The sequence below is a fragment of the Argentina silus genome, assembly GCF_951799395.1.
Source record: "Argentina silus genome assembly, chromosome: 16".
Classification (NCBI taxonomy): Eukaryota; Metazoa; Chordata; class Actinopteri; order Argentiniformes; family Argentinidae; genus Argentina; species Argentina silus.
In genome coordinates, this window is record NC_139670.1 from 14,764,045 (window position 1) to 14,783,419 (window position 19,375).

General features: G+C 44.3%; 2 protein-coding genes across 2 annotated transcripts; one reads left to right on the forward strand and one right to left on the reverse strand.

The window, feature by feature from the left end:
• Positions 1–6: 6 nt before the first annotated feature.
• Positions 7–1,772, forward strand: LOC310816846 (putative E3 ubiquitin-protein ligase DTX3). Its single transcript, XM_083687162.1, has 3 exons — positions 7–218; positions 651–853; positions 1,300–1,772. The coding sequence occupies exons 1-3, from the start codon at positions 126–128 to the stop codon at positions 1,373–1,375; spliced, it is 372 nt and encodes a 123-aa protein (XP_083543288.1). The 5' UTR covers positions 7–125; the 3' UTR covers positions 1,376–1,772.
• Positions 1,773–3,630: 1,858 nt separating this feature from the next.
• LOC310816847 (synaptic vesicle membrane protein VAT-1 homolog) lies at positions 3,631–17,023 on the reverse strand. The gene is made up of 6 exons (XM_083687163.1): positions 16,366–17,023; positions 11,610–11,817; positions 8,552–8,722; positions 8,273–8,362; positions 7,619–7,857; positions 3,631–5,492 (listed from the first exon to the last, which is right to left on the reverse strand). The coding sequence occupies exons 1-6, from the start codon at positions 16,801–16,803 to the stop codon at positions 5,295–5,297; spliced, it is 1,344 nt and encodes a 447-aa protein (XP_083543289.1). The 5' UTR covers positions 16,804–17,023; the 3' UTR covers positions 3,631–5,294.
• Between the last annotated feature and the right edge of the window lie 2,352 nt (positions 17,024–19,375).

Genomic DNA, 19,375 nt, shown 5'->3' on the forward strand with positions numbered 1-19,375 from the left:
GAGAAGAATCAGTCCCTACGGTGGCTTGTGGTGTCGCTGTATGCTCACAATGCAAGGAGAATGTCAATTTCAACTGTGATGTCTGCCCCAAATCTGAAGAAAGTATCACTGGCATCAGGGGTACCATGAGCTACAGTGAGCTGTCCTTCAGTCTGCTGGGGCACAGCAAGTATACAACAATGAAAATTACCTACATTATTCCCGATGGTGTCCAAGGGGTAAGGGCTGTATGTTTTCTTCATACAGGACAATTTGATATAATGAGCAATTACAGTTTAAGTTTTCAGGGGGGTTGAGAATGATAATGAGAATATTTGATTAGGCTCACATTTATATACTGTAACTGTTTACTGCTTATGTTTAATATTACGTTACAGTAGCTCTTTTAAAACCCATCCACTTAATACCACTAAAACCAGAGTAGAATTATATCTAGTAGTTAGTAGTGTTAACAGGTCATGAAAATGATCTTAGAATATTATAATATTGACTGTTTCTTTTATTATTCGTAATCACAGCTATATCAGATTTCATAAATTGTTATAATAATTATGCCAAAGCTTTTGTTAGCTGTCTTTAATTGAGGTCTTATCCCTTTAACTCTGTTACCTTGTCATGATTCATAATCAATTCATGCCTCCTCTGTGTAGAAGGACCATCCAAACCCTGGAGCACCTTTCCAAGGCGGAAGGTTTGATGCCTTCCTGCCTCTGAATGAGATAACCCGCAGGCTGCTGCCATCCCTGGAGCGGGCCTTCCACCAATGCCTGACCTTCTGTGTGAGAGTGGGGGACAACAGGGTGACCTGGGGTGTCATCCCACACAAGACTAGCATAGAGGGAGGGAAGTCCAAGTGAGTCTTCTTTTTTATTGCAATAGATTAACACAAAAATTAACAGTATTTCTGGGATGTGACATAGTGGATTATATAGTGTGACAGGCTTATAGATGTTTATGAAGACTATGAACATCTATAAGCCTGTATTTAAGTTGTGATTGGTTTAAAGTAGGACTAGGTTTACCTTTAAACATACCTTTAAACATTCAGTGTAACAAATCACAAACCAAATGAAACCGAGAACACAATGGCAATTCTTAAACAAGAATGATTAAACCAATTCTAACTAAATAAGTGACAATGCTGTGAACCAGCAATTTGCCGTCCAGAGACATTGGGACATTTAAACATTGAGTTAAACACCTAAACATTGAGTTAAACACTACAACCTAAACACTACTTTAACACCACAGTAGTAGAGTGCAGTCTAAAAGATCCATCCCCTGTTTCTTTCTTGGCAGGAATGGCTACCCAGACTCCAGCTATCTGAGACATTTAGCTGAGGTGTTGAAGTCTCAGGGTGTTGAAGACATCTGAAAGACTACAATGAGTCAAGACAAGATGAGAACCTCAAACGGACCAATTGTAAACATGTTGAGAACAGTATATAATAGATAAAACATATATACAAATAATTCCATGTGATTTATCATGTTATTATATGGAGATGAAGGGACAAGATCTTATCTTGACAGTAGTAGGCCAGTAGTAATGCTAGGGATTGGCTTTAATAGTTAAACCAAGGAATGTTATAGTGAATAATAAAATAGTGAACCCCTTTAACTTACTGATCACAAATAATTGTACTTGCTGAATGATAGTAATGATCAGGCAATAGTAAGACCTGTGCAATATACGGCAAATATAGTTCTTATAAGATCATAGTGATTAAAATACAGAAATCATTTGTCTTTTCATTTTATTTTTTACAACATTAAGTGAAATATGCATGTTGAAGTTGATGGAATATGCTGATGAGTAAAGGAAGGACACATTTACTTACAGGTCTACCCCCAAATCTGGTGGTCACTATCGGCCATGCTGCTTAACAGAAAGTGTGACAATTTCTCTCCTAATAATTAGCTGTTAAACACTATCCCTAACCCCTAACTCTAAGATCACTCCTAACCTTATGCCTAACCCTAAATTAAAAGAGCAGGGTTTGTTGGAAATCTGCCACCTCTGGCCACCATGGTGAACTTCAGTTTGAAGTTCCCAACAACAACATCCTACCTAACAATAATATAACCTCCTTGAAAATGGATTTGCTGTGTCGGACATCAGAGCCACTACAGACAGAAAGGTGAAAATCTGTGAGTCCACTCCTCTAGAACACCCCTGGCAGTAACAACATGTTTGTATGCAATCCGAGTGTCGGGTAAGACACCATTTTAGAAAGCACTTTTTCTGGACCAAAACACCATTCGTAAATGAAATATTTCTTTCAAGGCATATCATTCCGTGATCGCTACCGATTAAACATAGTCATTACAACCATTAGGAAGCTTTAAGAAAGCTTGAATGTTACACACTGGTTACATACTACTATTAAGAGAATACAGTTATTTACTTGCTCATCAATTTAGATAAGATAGACCATTTTCACGTTGCAGCATGGCCATATACTGTAGTGGGGAGTCACAGAGCATCCTAAACAGATCCCAAATTATGCTTACATTGTGTTGCTCACTACAGTTCTGATATTGCATTCTCACCTTCACAATGACAGTGTGTGCAGCTCTGTAACCGACCACAGAGGGGGCTATTGGTCTACATATAGACTTTACATTCAAGCTGAGCCCAAGGCAGCATAGGTTCCACAGCCCAGGATAAGGGCGTGACAAATTAAAGATATAGGCACACATGAAATACCATCAGACAGTTGCAATTTATTCATTTCAGTAAACATGTACAATACAGGTAAGGCATACGGCAACACTGCAGAAAAGCGTCACAAGTTCATGTGAACAGCATCATGTAAGTGGAGCACTGCAGAGAAATTCCTACAAAGAATAGGGGCAGAGATATGCAAGTGTTTTGTTGCAAGGACAAACTTACAAGGAATAAGTTAATAGTGCCATATGAGCTCAGGTAAACAAAACACAAATAATGTAGTGATTTAAGGACCGTAAGTCCTAAACCATCACTTAATGGACTTTGAATAAGCCTCAAAGAGAGAGATGGTCACTTAACACAATCAAAGAAAAAATCACACTGCATCTGGGTATCTCTACGGCCAAACAATAGACTTGGGGTTACTAGACTACTGGGTGTAATCAATGCAAATCAACAATGGGTTGGTACTGTATGACTGAGGTTTCTGAATAGGTGGAAACACCTGTCAAGGCCAGTAGCATGCAGTTCCCAGGAAGAAAGCTACTCTTATTCCCAGTCCTATTCCACTTAGGAAATCCCTGCCGGATCTTAGCTCACACCGCAGTCACTCTTGATGCCAGGAAAGAGAAGGAAAACTACACAAACCCAAACCTACAGTTTCAGTTCTTACAGAGATAATCAAATGAAAACAAACGCAAACCATTTGTCTTTACAAAATGACATTCTTTGTTTTTATCATATTTAAATGACAACAAAGAGATGGGAGTGCTCTCCAGAGAGTGATAGTACAGTGAGCAGTAGGAGTGGAATGTGTTGAGCTGGCGTGGTCTGGATGGGGAGACAGGCTTCCTCTCTCTCTCTGCTGCGCCACAGCGTTCAGTTACTACCACAGCTGGAAAAAACATCTGCTTCCTCCACACTGACTTTTGTTATTAACCATTTGGAGTCATTTATTAAAAGCCGCAAAATAGAAGTCCAAGAATGTGCAATGGAACATTGTGAGGTCACCATGAAAACACTAGGAGATTCCCTGCCACAAATACTATGAAATGAAATGTATATTGTAGCAAATGGTGACAGTGGAATGCTCCTTGCAGAACTCGTACCCCAGACCTTCCAATCTATGGGCAAGCTCGCTATCCACTGCGCCAAATAGGGTTATTCCATTTGACAAAGATCGTAACAGTCCTACCTCGGCAGGAGTTACTACAATATTTTTTACATTTCATATATTTGCCACACAGATATTAGAAGAATGTTCAATTAGCCACATATACTGTAAAAGAATAATACAAAAAGAGTTAGGGAATATCATGGGACCAACTGGGAAGTTTCTAGAGAGCACTGTAGTTTGGTATAAAAGTCAAGTACGATCCCGGTTCTCCTGTTCCCAAGTCAGAGAGGTTAGACTGATCTGGAAGAAGGCTGGGGCGATTCTTGAGACAATACACAGTTACAACCTGGAATTTGTTTCAAATAGAGAGGAGGCACTGAGAAGTACTGAGAAGCAGACAACGGTAATCGCTAAGAGAACGCAGACTGAGGGTGTTATTTTGAAACCCTATCTACATGTTGTGCCAAACGTTCTTAGCACAAGGTCAGCAATACATTGTTTTGTAATGAACCATTCAAAACAAGGCAAGGGAAGTCCTATTTTGCACTCTTTGTGATTCATAGTTGAAGGCAAGGCAAATAGGAAAGTTGGCGTTCAATTTGGCACACACAGTCAGGAAAAAGCAATCATCAATCAAACTATGTTTAAATACTGGTCTATTGGTCTCCCAGTACTCTCAAAGGGGCCAAATCACCAAAACACATTTGCATCCACTGAAACATGAGACATGATATCGAAAGAGAGAGTAGAATTTTAGCAAAACAGAATCCAAACAACAACTTACGAACCATATCATACTCAGGCAAACACACACACACACACACACACACACACACACACACACACACACACACACACACACACACACACACACACACATACTGTACACATACAACCATCAAAAAAACACTCACACAGACTTTCAATAATTCACTAATGCTGCTAACATTTGACATTTTCTTTTAGACACTACAACTCATATAAAGACACCATATCTTCAGCCTGGATTAAGAAGAGCATGCAATACAACTTGTAGAGAGACAATTTAAGTGTGTCGGTATGCTGACTCATAAAGACCAGCTAATGGGGGTAGTTAACCATTGAGGGCTGCTGTTGAGGAGGCCATGAAACTTAAGACACAGCAACTTGTCTGAGGAGCTTTCTCACAGACAAGAGGGACTACAAGTAGAGTTAAGTCACTAGTGTCAATAGGACAAGGCCACTACTGCCACTATATGCTCCACGTAGAAGTTGGCCCTAAGAGCAGATCTGCGATCAGCTTTTACCCCACCCCCACCCCCAATCCCAATCCAAATTATAGGGTAAACACAAAACTGGTATTACATCAGCATTTAGGGCCAACATCATCCTACATAAGATATAAACAGATATAAACATTAAGAGGCGATGGTACTGTAGATTTCGAAGACCTGGTCTATGACATAGAGAAGGCCAATACCGAAATGCTTGAGTCTAAACGCTCGCATATTTTTGAACCTCTCATTCTCAATTTTCCTCAGTCTTGACCTCTTCTGTGTTGGTCTCCTCTATCTTCTCTTCTTTTTCTTCCTCCTCTTTCTTGTCCTCTGTCTCAGCTGGCTCAGGGTCAGCCTCAGGCTTCTCCTCCTCTTTTTTGGGCTCAGGGAGCAGGATCACTTTGCCTATGTTCTGGCGCTCATGCATACGCCTCATTGCATCACCCACCTGATGGAGAAGGACAGGGAGGGAGGGGAGAGATGGATAGATATGAGACATACAGTACCAGTCAAAAGTCTGGACACACCTTCTCATTCAATGGTTTTTCTTCATTTTCATTTCTACATTGTAGAATTTTCTACATTGTAGATTCATATTGAAGACATCAAAACTATGAAGGAACACATATGGAATTATGTAGTAAACAAACAAAAAGTGTTATTTCAGATTCTTCAAAGTAGCCACCTTTTGCTTTGATGACGGCTTTGCACACTCTTGGCAAGTTTGTGTCCAAACATTTGACTGGCACTGTACATTAGGTACAGTAGATGGATAGATTGATGTATGGATTGGTAAATAGACGTACAGAGAGATAAACAGACAGACAGATAGGTACTGTATAGACAGACAGACAGACAGATAGATAGGAGGCCAGAAAAGATTTCAAAGAACATTTTATGATGTTTACATGTTACAAATTCCACTGTATGTATCTCTTCACCCAGTCGTCCTAATATTTACCAAACTCAGATATGGCATCCTCTCCAGCGTATACACAATGAGAGGGACTCTCCCTAATGGGCCTCCTCAACACAAGTGTCTCTCTGACTCCACTGTCTGCCTAGCCCTGCTCTCTAGTCACCCCACCCCACAGCACCTCCAACAAATATCCCCCCTATCGACGACGCCACGGCAACAACGGTCGTCACCTAGCAACTGCCATCAGACCCATATCATTCGATGGGGGCGACTGAGGATTGCAGTCTGACACGTCAGACACTGTACACACATAGGAGGGAGGGATGGAGAGAGACAGGGGAGGGGGGGGAGGAATGGATAGGGGGAGGGAGGGGAGAGAGAGCTAATGTCTGTGGGGAGACTGCTGTCAGAAGCGTTCAATAGATTAGCCTCCCTGATTTACAATTACTATGCAAGGTATTGAGTTGAATGGTCACACACAAAAGGCTGTGCTGTAGCTGCAGCTACTTCAGCCATAACCTCATGTACATATCTGTGCAGGTGTCTGCTAATGTGATCGTAGGCATTTGCCACATTCAGATGCGACAGATACAGAATGATATTGTTCCAACTGAAAACCAGAATTTTCAAAAGCGAGGTTTGTTCATGACAATGAATTCTAGAGAACCCATCCACTTGATTAAATTGACTATTTACCCCTCAAGGTCCTATCACATCTGACGCTAGCTTCCCTACAGTTCTGTAGCATAGCAACAGAAATCTGCTCTGCGCTAGTCGTACGTCCTGCCACGCTGAAGCACCCTCCGATCAATCTGACCTTTGACCCTAGGCGTTCTGCCCAATCACGGTGAAGTGGAGAGCAACGGGGAGAGAGGAGATCGAGGCTGGTGTCACCGAGGACCAGTTGCCATGGAAACCCCCGATTTGCCAGGTAGACAAGTCAGTTTGGTTTAATGAATGTATTATAGCACCCTCTTTGTAAACAGAGTAGAGAACACTCCCTGTTTCACCAACAGCCTGCAGATATCCAAGTCTATGAGTGAACATGACATCAAACGCAACTACAAAGGCGTGAGAGGTGTAAACATAGCCTTTTAAGGCAATATGAGGAGGAAGGCGAGGAGGAGTGCGAGGAGGAGCGCGAGGAGGAGCACTTGCCCCGCGAGTATATGATGGCAATCCATCACTTCTTCAAGACTGCAAGAATCTATGAAGAGATTCTGCTAGAGCCCTAGAGCTACCTGGAGCAACCTCCGATACATCAACTGAGTTAGCCAAGCATGTGTGCCTGTGTGCCTGTGTATTTACACAGATACAAACATACACACACTCACAGAGCTGTGGAACAGACTCTGATCCCTTCACACAACCCTGACACACACACACACACACACACACACACACACACACACACACACACAGACACAACCCTCACACAGGTGTAAGCAGAGAACCTATGTAAGCCAGAGTCATGTAGAGATGGCGTTCAGTAAACAACTGAATGATACAGTAAGGCATTTCTCCAAAGGGAAAGCAGTAGCTATGATAGCTGCAGGCGTTCTCACACACACACACACACACACACACACACACACACACACACACACACACACACACACACACACACACACACACACTCATCCCCCGACAATCACCTGCTCAAAGTGGTAAGTGGAGTCTATGCGGGGTTTGATTTTGCCCTGGCTGTACAGTTCCAGCAGCTTTCCCATGGTCTGGACGATGAGCTCGTGGTCGCTCAGGTAGCCCAGGTGGAAGCCACACACTGCCTTGTTGGCGTGCATCAGCCGCAGGGTGTTGATGGTGAACTGGTTGTACCAGGTCTTAGCCATGGCCAGCAGGTTCTTCTTCTGACCCGTCACACAGTTGGCTGCACCTGGGGTAGGGGGACGTGGCGAGATATTAGGAGTTATTATGTGACCCGTTATTGACAATTGTCAAGATCTGAGAGGGTACGGTTCATGTTGTGCCAACCTTGGGAACTAAGGGTTGCATGTTCGATACCAACAAGTGTAGTGGAGGTGATTTGGAATCACACTCTTGTATACTCTTGGTATAGCGGTTTACGTCTGGGTCACCCATGCTAGAAGTCCCCTGTTCAAACCCAACCAGTTATACAAGGGATGGCTACAATGCCCATATGGCTGCAATACGGATTTATCGCTGCTGTAATATGTGTTACATTAGCTGCAATTGAAGAAACGCAAAGCCAACTAATCTGAGGGACATAGCCCTCAGTGAGGAGACCCAGTGAGGACACCTACAGTAGGATGAATGGTTAGGTTTCTTACCAAACACTACGAGAGTACCCATGGTCTTCAACAAACTGAAGGCCTTGTGGGTGTCCGAGCCTCCGAGAGGGTCCAGGACTAGATCCAATCCTTAGAGAGAGGGAGAGAGAGAGAGAGAGAGAGAGAGAGAGAGCTTAACAAACAGTTCAAATGTATGCGATGATGTATGAGAGAGAGAGAGAGAGAGAGAGAGAGAGAGAGAGAGAGAGAGAGAGAGATAGCTTGTATGCAATGATATTGACATTAGCTCACTGATGATGCAGATGATGACATACTTACCCTTGGGACAAATTTTCCGGATCTCCTCCACGTAATCCCGCGTGCGGTAGTCGATGGGGTGGGTGACCCCTCCCTGGCTGATGGTCTCATGCTTGCTGGCCGACGCTGTGCCAAAAATGGTCACGTCCTTCACTGTCTGGCAAAGCTGGGTGGTAGCGATACCCACACCACCTAGAGACAGAAGGAAGGGACACAGATAGATAGAAGGACGCATGACATCATGTGTGATATGAGAGATACTGTAAATAACGTGATTTATTTGTGATGTGAAGTGATAGGAGATGTGATGGAGGTGATAGGAGATGTGATGGAGGTGATGTGATGGAGGTGATGTGATGGAAGTGATAGGAGATGTGACGGAGGGGATGTGATGGAGGTGATAGGAGATGTGGTGGAGGTGATAGATGTGACGGAGGTGATGTGATGGAGGTGATGTGACGAAGGTGATAGGACAGAGGTGATGTAATGGAGGTGATGTGATGGAGGTGATAGGACAGAGGTGATGTGATGTGACGAACGTGATAGGTGATGTAATGGAGGTGATGTGATAGGACAGAGGCGATGTGATGGAGGTGATAGATGTGATGGAGGTGATGTGACGAAGGTGATAGGACAGAGGTGATGTAATGGAGGTGATGTAATGGAGGTGATGTGATAGGACAGAGGTGATGTGATGGAGGTGATAGATGTGATGGAGGTGATAGATGTGATGGAGGTGATAGATGTGATGGAGGTGATGTGACGGAGGTGATGTGATGGAGGTGATGTGATGGAGGTGATGTGACGGAGGTGATGTGACGGAGGTGATGTGATGGAGGTGATGTGATGAAGGTGATGTGATGAAGGTGATAGGACAGAGGTGATGTGATGGAGGTGATAGATGTGATGGAGGTGATGTGATGGAGGTGATGTGACGGAGGTGATGTGATGGAGGTGATGTGATGAAGGTGATGTGATGAAGGTGATAGGACAGAGGTGATGTGATGGAGGTGATGTGATGAAGGTGATGTGATGAAGGTGATAGGACAGAGGTGATGTGATGGAGGTGATGTGATGGACAGGATGACGGAGGAGATAGAGGTACAGGTGATGCATCACACAGGAGACTATGTGCTGGAAATGTAGTACTACAGTGTATACCCAGGTGTTACCTACAGTTCAGCGGGACTGCTGTTGTTGTTGTTGTTGACAGTAGGCCAAGTGACACATCATAAAGTGAGCCTTGTCTCAATCAGATGGGACCGATGTGTATTGATTTTCACCTCATCTCAAAGCTATCAGAGTGAAATACTGCGACTTGAGGGTCAAACAGCATAACACCAAACCAAGTCTCAGCTGGAGTATTCTGGAAATACTGCTGTTCATTCATTCATTCCTCCTTACAGTATATACAGGAATTACATTGTTTTTGACAGGTTTTAAATAATATAGTCTTTTGGCCCTTATCAATAAAACTGTTGATTTTCACAGGGCTCCCTGTCCTGCTTAGAGGAGTGAAGGAGGGAGAAAATAGGACGGTGGATATTAGAGATACTGTAGCAGGATAGAGGCGACACGTTACTGTTGTGTGAGTTGCACACTTAAAGCCCTGAAAGCTTTTACGGAACCCAGAGATTCTGTTTATCAGACACACTCAACACTTACACTTGGTCAACAAAGCTAATGGATCACATGACCTTGACTCAAACAAACTTCTGTGTGTGTATGTGTGTGTGTGTGTGTGTGTGTGTGTGTGTGTGTGTGTGTGTGTGTGTGTGTCTGCGTGTGCACCTGGTGTGTGTGTGTGTGTGTGTGTGTGGGCCAGTTTTAAAACTAACTCACTTCATGTGAGGGCAGAAAACTGTAGCTACTGAATAGTACAGTGCAGTACATAAGTAAATAGCCTCCTATTCCAGTGTCCCTCTCTGACAGTGAATGGATTGAATGCAAAGCTAAAGATCTGGGAACACAGATGTCTATCCCAGGTGACGATAATTATATTGCAATCCTTATCATATTAGCCTTGAATCGCTTTTCTGTCAGCAAAATGTACCTTTTGGCCCTGTGATGCAAGTACAGTGCATTATACAGTACAGCAACCAACATTGATCTGAACCCCCTCCCTAACACTGTTTTTCTCAGAGCCATGGAGTTCCAAAACATTTAACAGCTCTCTAAAATTGCTTGTGTTACCTCAGTGACAGTGATCAGTGTTGTCAGTTTGCTAATGTGCAGCACGTCCAATGGAGTTATCCTCAGATGTTATAGAGGTAGCGTTGCCATGGAAATAGAACTTCTTGCTTTGCTTGAGGGCAATAGGAGTCATTAGCGACTCCTCTGTCCCCCTACATACGTGCGTGTGTGTGTGTGTGTGTGTGTGTGTGTGTGTGTGTGTGTGTGTGTGTGTGTGTGTGTGTGTGTGTGTGCATGATGAGCCAGGGCAGGTTCACATTGCATTCCATAATCGGGGTTGCAGATCAGAGTCTAATGCTATATGCTATGCTGTAGTATACAGTGCTGCTGTAAAGTGCAGGGTAGGGGCAGTAGTGCTGTTAAAGTGTGTGTGTGTGTGTGTGTGTGTGTGGGGAGATTTTAAGGCAAAAACAACACGAATAGCAAGCAACAGCACCAGGCTTTGCTAACACAGTGTCTTTTCATCCCATGTACAGTAAATTACATTAACGGGTCTGCTGAGATGAAACTGCAGTACTTAAGATAAACATGTCAACCAAAGATCTTGATTAGATGTCAAAAAACACCCCTCCCATATCACACACACACACGCACACGCACACGCACACGCACACGCACACGCACACACAGCCAAACTCACACATATACACACATCAAAGACACCTGACATTTCATTTCCTGCAGAGACCTGTGGCTGCATGCGGAGTGATGCATTCTGACCTAGATGAGAGTCCCTTACCAGAACTCATGCAAAATTAGGCTATTCTAACATAGTGTGTGTGTGTGTATGTGTGTGTGTGTGTGTGTGTGTGTGTGTGTGGGTGTGTACATGTGTGTGTGTACATGTGTGTGCATGCATATTTGTGTGTGTGTGTGTGTGTGTTACCTGCGGCCATATGGATGAGAATGCTCTGGCCGGGCCTCACGTTGGCCATCTCAAACAGCATCATGTAGGCTGTGAGGTAGTTGACAGGGATGGCAGCGCCCTCCTCAAAGCTCATGCCCTCGGGCATGGGGAAGGTGTGGTCAGCGGGCACGGCCGCCACTTCCTGCCACAAGCCGCTGCCACTCAGCACCAACACACGGTCCCCCACCTGAGAGAGAGAGAGGGGGGAGGGGAGGAGGAGGAGGAGGTGGAAGGGGGAGGAGAGAGGAGGGAAGAGAAGGCGTTAGATTAGAGCAGGAGGGGAGAGGAGGAGGTGGGGGTGGGGGTGGGGGTGGGGGTAGGGAAGACATGAAAGAGGAATGAAGGGAAAGAAGAAAGGGGGAAAGAGGGAGGCAGTGGAGAGATGAGAAAGTATGTGGGGGGAGGTCGGGGGAGGGGGGTGGAGAGAGGGAGGGGAGAGATGACAAAAGGGAGAGCATGAAGAAGAGGAGGAGGACCGGAGAGAGTAAGAAAAGAAGGAAGTAAGGAGATGGAAGAGACGATAAAAAAGAGGAACATCATGTGCCCATGTGCACAAGATCATGTGCTCTTCAGCGTATGACTAATACACTGGGAAAGTGAAATTATTTGAGAAAATCTGGCAATCTGCTCTCTATCAGGGGACTGCTTTGTAGTCCTTTGTAATTCTTCTTCGGCAGCCGATCCTGTCGTTTTTTACGCCCCACTTTTTTACGCTTAGGTATAAATTTGTCCCCAATGACCAACTATCAGATCAAGTAAAACATCGAATACATGCCTATGCATTGTCCAGACGAGAGAAATGTCACCACTGTTCCATTTTTCCATGCAGAAAGATTCAAGATTCAAAATTCTTTATTTGTCACGTGCATACAAGTATACAGTGAAATGCAAAAGTGACAGTGCCACAGAGTAGTGCAACAATAAGTTTTAAAATAGAATAAAATAAAATAAAATAGAACATGAGGGTATCACAAAAGCTCATGAAGACTACGAGCATCTCGGATAAAAGGCTGGCACCCCTCTTTTGAGGGCAGAATTGAAGGGTGCGAAAGGGGTTGTGGAATGATGAATCGGGTTCTGGAGCCGAAGTGATGAATCAGCTTTCAGAGTGTACCTTATGTAGACATGGTGTCTGGTATTCATTAACAGATGCAACTCGCCAAAATTCTTTAGGACTTATGGAAAAGGACTTCCTCAATGTCCTGACTTAAATGTTTTTGAAAGCAGCCCAAGCCTCCTGAGCCCTAATTACCCTAACCCTAGCAGTTGGAAAACGTTCACATCAGAGAGATTCCTGCAGTCCTAGGGGTGCATCTCAATAGTCTTCCTCTCCTCGCCTCCTCTTCATCTGCACTGATGAGACAGATTGTGTACTGTAGGACAAGTGAAGGAAATGGTCCACCCCTACTAGAGAGCAGGGGAAGCTGGTGGAGGCCGAAAATCAGAGAATGGACTTATTGTAATGCATGGAATGGAATGAGGAGGGGTACCATTCCTCATTCCATTCCATGCATTTCAATGAGCCTGTCCTCCAATTTCAACTCCACCAGCCTACCCTGCTAGGGAGTGGGATTTTATCCGTCCAGCTGTTTCACATCAGAACAGATGAAGGAAAGTATATATATGAGGAGAAGAAACCTCTTTGGACTATTGAGATCGATCATGTCCAGGAGAGCACTATAGACTTGTTGGAATTGAAGTCCTTCTCTGCTCTGTCTCACAGAGAAGCAAAGCTATAAACGTATAACCCGTGTTTTGAAACACGTCAACAAGTGAAGGCCGCAGGAAAGAGGTTGAATCTGTCTCTGAATACTCTAACACTTCCTGTTTGTAATTCTTCATGACCTTTCAGTGGTTTCTCTTCCTGCCAGTCACAGACACATGACCAGAGTACACACACACACACACACACACACACACACACACACACACACACACACACACACACACACACACACACACACACACACACGCTCGCATGCAAACAGACACCCACCCACCCACTTACACTCATTGTGAAAATGTTTTACATTAAACTCCTCATGCCTCACAGGTCACATTGGTCCTCATCGGCAATCAGCAAAGCAGCATGTGGTCATCCACCACAGAGCTTCTACAAAGGGCACATCCGAGTGAGACCCATAAAAACAACGGATGCGTACCGTCCATTATCCATCCATTACAGAAAAGGACAATTCAGCCATTTGCTCAAGAAGATCCTGTGGAAGTAGTGGTTGAGTGTTTCACAGAACATGATCCGTGAAGGTTTATTACTCGTGGTTTTCTTGGTCAATACAGGGACTCAGGAGCTGGCTAGAGCAGCAACAGCTAAGCACCTAGGCCATTTCTCTAAAACTCAGAGAGAGGAGCTTTGAGATATGATCCTTGATATGAAGGGTTGCATTGAACCCTAACCCTAACCCTAACCCTATGACCTGAGCAGCTGGGCCCAATTCCAATCTGATAATTCACTCCCTTGACCCTACACTACTACACTTGACTCCTGATGGCATGCAGGCAAAATCAAGGAAACGCCACCATACAAGAACGGTCGGTGGAGCAATATGCTCTTAAAGCAAATACAGCATGTGTCGACACCATATGATCACAATATATTGTTCGTATCGCTAATGCCAATCAGGAATACATCACTGCTAATGTAGCTCCTCTCTTAAGCTTGTTTTCGGGAGTTTTTTTCTGACTAAGAGACCTGGAATACCCCTGGCCTGACCTTTTACTACATTCATAGGCCTTACGCCTATCCAGTCCTTGAGCAAGAACAAGTCATCAAGGGCTAAAGGACATGAACAAGTTACAGCCTCGGATTGGAATGACACTTTCAAACTGAATCTGCTCTGTTTCAGCTCAACAGGGACCACCCCGCCCTCCATCCACCTCTGGACTGCTTCACCGATTCGGCCAAGAGACACAACTCAGCCCAGCCCAACAAAAACACGTCCAACCCTTCTTCCCAAACACAGTCAGGGCGGCTAGCCTCTACATTGTTACTGTCTGCAGCAGGGATCTATGCTGTTGTTGTTGTTGTTGGCGGTGGTTTGGTGTGTCTTGTGGCCAGTTGTGAATCTGTAATTAGCAGCAGGAATGCTCCACTCCTCCTATGGGATTCTTCTATCCATTTGTTTTGGTATTTACTTCTCCTCCTTCCCCCTGCCACACCCCTCTCCCACCCTCCCTCTCCCAAACTAACAATGTGAGACAGTGAGGGGTTGGTATGTGCATATAGATAGATCGGTATCCATATGAAAACACACACACACACACACACACACACACACACACACACACACACACACACACACACACACACACACACACACACCCATGCAAGCAAGCAAGCACACACGCATGCACGCACGCACGCACACACACGCACACACACACACACACACACACACACACACACACACACACACACACACACACACACACACACACACACACATTTTGCAATGTTTTACATTAAACTCCTCATGACTCACGGGTCACATTGGTCCTCATCGGCACGCACACACACACACACACACACACACACAAACACACACACACACACATTCGAACGTGAGGGAAATATTGCTGACAGAAATATTGCTGATGTCATAGCTAAGTATCATAGCCCTGGATCAAATAGATTGTGTCATGTCAGTGCAAACACAGACCCCTAGCGAAACGTGCATCAGAAACAACAGCAGAAGGCTATTATAATGTGAACATCTTCACGTTACCATAATGTGGAAGCTGCACTTTAGGGAATTTTCTAGGCACACTGTGGCTTGTCATATGTCATTTCACATTTCACATTTCACATTTCACTCATCCACTTCTATCCACAGCATGTATCAGAGAGGTAAATCATTGAGACAGAGGAGCACCCCGCCTCTTAAGCCCAACCTCTAATGATCTCCTCTCAAGAGGTCTATGGAGGGATCAAACTTAATCATGAAGGGGGAGGAGGACAGCACACACCACTATGAGAGGAAAATAATCCTATTGCTGTTATTATAGTGGGCTTATGTAAGACATTTGGATTGTATTATCTCTGTGATCTCTGCCTGCGTTCATCTCTTGCATGAATTCACTTAATTGAGCAATCTTGGGCGTTTATTAGTAATCTGATGTCATTCGAAATGCACTATTTAGCAATAACTGAAATTAATCAGAGGTAGCCAAAGATAAAAAAAAAAATTAAAAAAAACGATGCATGTGTGTATAAGACTACTATTACACTGTCGCAAATGGAGCAGGCCTCAATGATTTATCACTTTACCCTTATGCTGGATGAAAAACTCCAAAAGCACATTTGAGATAAATCAAATATTATATATAGACTAAGAGGTCCTCCTAACCAGTGCTGTGAGGCTGGTGTACTGTAGCCTACAGAGAGCCGGGATTACACTCCTCTTCAATGGATATGAAGTCTGGGCTCAGACTGTGACAAAGGGGCCACGTTAGATGGAGGCCTATTGATTGGACGGGCGTCGCCCATGAATGTGTATTCTCAACAGTAACTTATTCTTATTAACTAATCATTGTCCCCACTAGGAACATATGAGATGAACTGGCCAGTATAGCATATCTCTCATCCTCCTGAAATTGCAGAATACTTGTTATTATTTAGTTTTTTTTCCAGAAATAGATGACCACTAGATTAATGACATAATAAATTAAGGGCTCGTGAATTTCGGAGATGTTATGGTGGTGTTCATTTTACACTCACTTTTCTATCTGTCACCTCATCCCCGACAGCTTCAATCACACCGGAGCACTCCATCCCGGGCGTGACGGGAGGGGAAGGCAGCAGCTCATACAGCCCCTGCCTTCCCAACAACTCCGCGAAGTTCAGACCGCACGCCTTGATCCGCACCAAGACCTCGCCGCTCTTCAGGCTCGGCTTGCCCTTCTTCACCTGAAGCTTGACTTTGTCATAACCCCCGTAACCCGTTAGCACCAAAGCCCGGTAGGTGAAAATGTCCTCCTCGGGCTCAGGCGCTTTATCCGGTGTCGCCGCCGGCGCCTCTGCTGCTGGCCCCACCGCGGGGCTTGATGGTTCAGCATCCTGGGTTGCCTCCGATGGTGGTTCCTCACATCTGGGCGTATCTTCTGTCTTCTCCTCCTCGGATTGCTGCTGTTGAGCTGGTGCCTCTTCGCCAGACATTGTCGGATTTACAGTACAGTATTTTCCGATGCGCTTTTTATTTTAGGCGTAGGCGTATTTTACAACTTCCACCAAAAAAGGTTTTCTTTGCAAAAACGCCTAACAAAAGAAGTTGAAGGAAAACACTGTATTTGTCGTATAACACAATGTACACGGTAACCTTATAGGCTAGATATTTTTTTATTATAGATATGTTGACTACAACAGGTTATTCCAGGAGGTGAAATGTTCGTGCATGCAGTCCGGCTAAAAAAAAGTGACAGATACTCTCGGTGGCAACAGAGAGCAGCAGTGAGAAGCGAGCTAGACGGGATGTGGCTATTGTCAAATCATGGAAAGTGGATTTCAGGAGCAACGAAAAATAAAGCCTGTCGGAGCTCACTAAGCAACAGGTTGTGTTATTTTCAATTTTGGGAATACAATATGGATAGGATGTACACGAAATAAGAGGTAGGCTAAAAAACGATGCGGATAAAAACAATGTTATAATTTCAACTAGGCTTATCTCATGAAATTGTACATTTACATTTAACATTTAAGTCATTTAGCAGAAGCTTTTATCCAAAGGGACTTACAATAAGTACATTTGTCTAAATAAGTGAATCAACTATACAACAGTCATCATAAGTAAAACCTTCAACAAGAACAAATGCCATCGGCAGTCACAGTGCTAGAGAAAGGAAGAATTTTGTAATGTAGGGTGTTAGGGGGTGGAGAGGTCTGAGGAGAAAGAGCCCAGGTGTACCCTAAAGAGATGGGTCTTTAGTCTACAGTGGAAGATAGGTAGTGACTCTGCCGACCTGACAGTGGTGGGAAGGTCATTCCACCACTGGGGCGCTAAGATGTCAGAGTCACGACCAAAAGTAAGTTGCAGTAGTCTAGGCGGGAGATGACAAGTGCCAGGACCAGGAATTGCGCTGCTTCTCTCGTGAGGAATGGGTGTATCCTTCAAATGCTGTAGTGGAAGAATCTACAGTGCAGCTGCACAGGACAGTTGGTTGTTCAGGATCACCCTAACATTCTTTGCTATCTGGGATGGGGACACAGTCGAGTGTCAACAGCATAGCAGTGGTAAGAGAAACCGTGTAAGGGAAATGACAGAGCCAAGAGATTTGGTATACACAGAGAACAATAAGGGTCCTAGGACAGAGCCCTGGGGGACACCAGTGGTGAGGGTGTGTGATATGGACAGCGACCCTCTCCACGTTACCTGGTATGAGCGATCGGCCAGGTAGGATACAAACCAAGAGAGTGCAGAGCCTGAGATGCACTCTGAGAGGGTGGAGAGAAGGATCTGGTGGCTAATGCACTCATACACAGGCCAGGGAAGCTGTGCAATACTCTGTGACTACAAAAAACACAGACATAGGGACATTCTGACACACTCTCAAACCACCCCTGAGAACTCTTGGTTGAGATGTCTTGAAACTCGTGACTGAGATGTTCTGAAACCTCCAGAGGCCATGTCATGAGAGTTTTGGTCGTTCAAACAGGAAGTCACTGGGGATAATAAAGATGCCTCAGGAAATGCCTCAGTTAGACAACCTGGCAGCAGGACATGGGTTGCCACTTTTGACTTCCTTCTCCTCTGGTTTGAAGGGGTCGGATAGAGGGACATGAGCCCAAAGGAAAGACTCCTTGGTGGGGAGATGGTCGCCATAGTGAAAAGGAAGTTCTTCTCAGTCAAGGAGAGTTGGCAAGGCACTTCAAAGCAACCACATGTAGCTTTTATAGTCGATGTTACAGTAAAGCGGTGTTCACACTTTTGAACAAACACACACACACACACACACACACACACACACACACACATGCATGCACATATGCACGCATGCACAAATGCGCGCGTGCACACACACACACACACACACACACACACACACACACACACACACACACACACACACACACACACACACACACACACACACATAGAGGTATCTAACACGTGTCATGTCTAACACTTCGCAAACCATTCATAGTCCCTGTGATAGAAAATGTTAACAGTTCCTTATTGCTCCCATTTATTACTAAATAATTGTTTATACTGCATATGTACGTCAATACGTCCCAATAACCTTACATACACAATAGAATGGCCTCTATGGACCCTATTCAAATTGAATGGGTTTTACACTGTATCAATAGACATAAGGGTCAGTGAGCCACACTGTTGGGTGTGCTGGTGAGAGAAACATGTTTTTACAGTTAGAAAACGGATCATTGTGGTCAAGTAATAAGAGGGTAGCCTGATTGGGTTTAAACATCATTTAGCCAAAATGTAGAGGCTTACTGTAAATAAAAACTCTGATAGCCTATATACTCAACACCTCACAATTCTAAGATTTGATAAGACAAATGCTTGCGCACCTTGTTCAGGTTATCCAAGTGCTTGGTGAAGTAAACTTAGTTATCGTCACACATGTAGTATAGATGTCATTCCAACGCATCGTCTGAACACAGGGTTTGACATCAGTCTTGTGCTGCCTCCTGCAGGTGAATATAGGAATTTATCTTCGGGCAAGATGCACAACAGCCAGAAACATGTGTTTGGAGTGAGGTTATAGTGAAT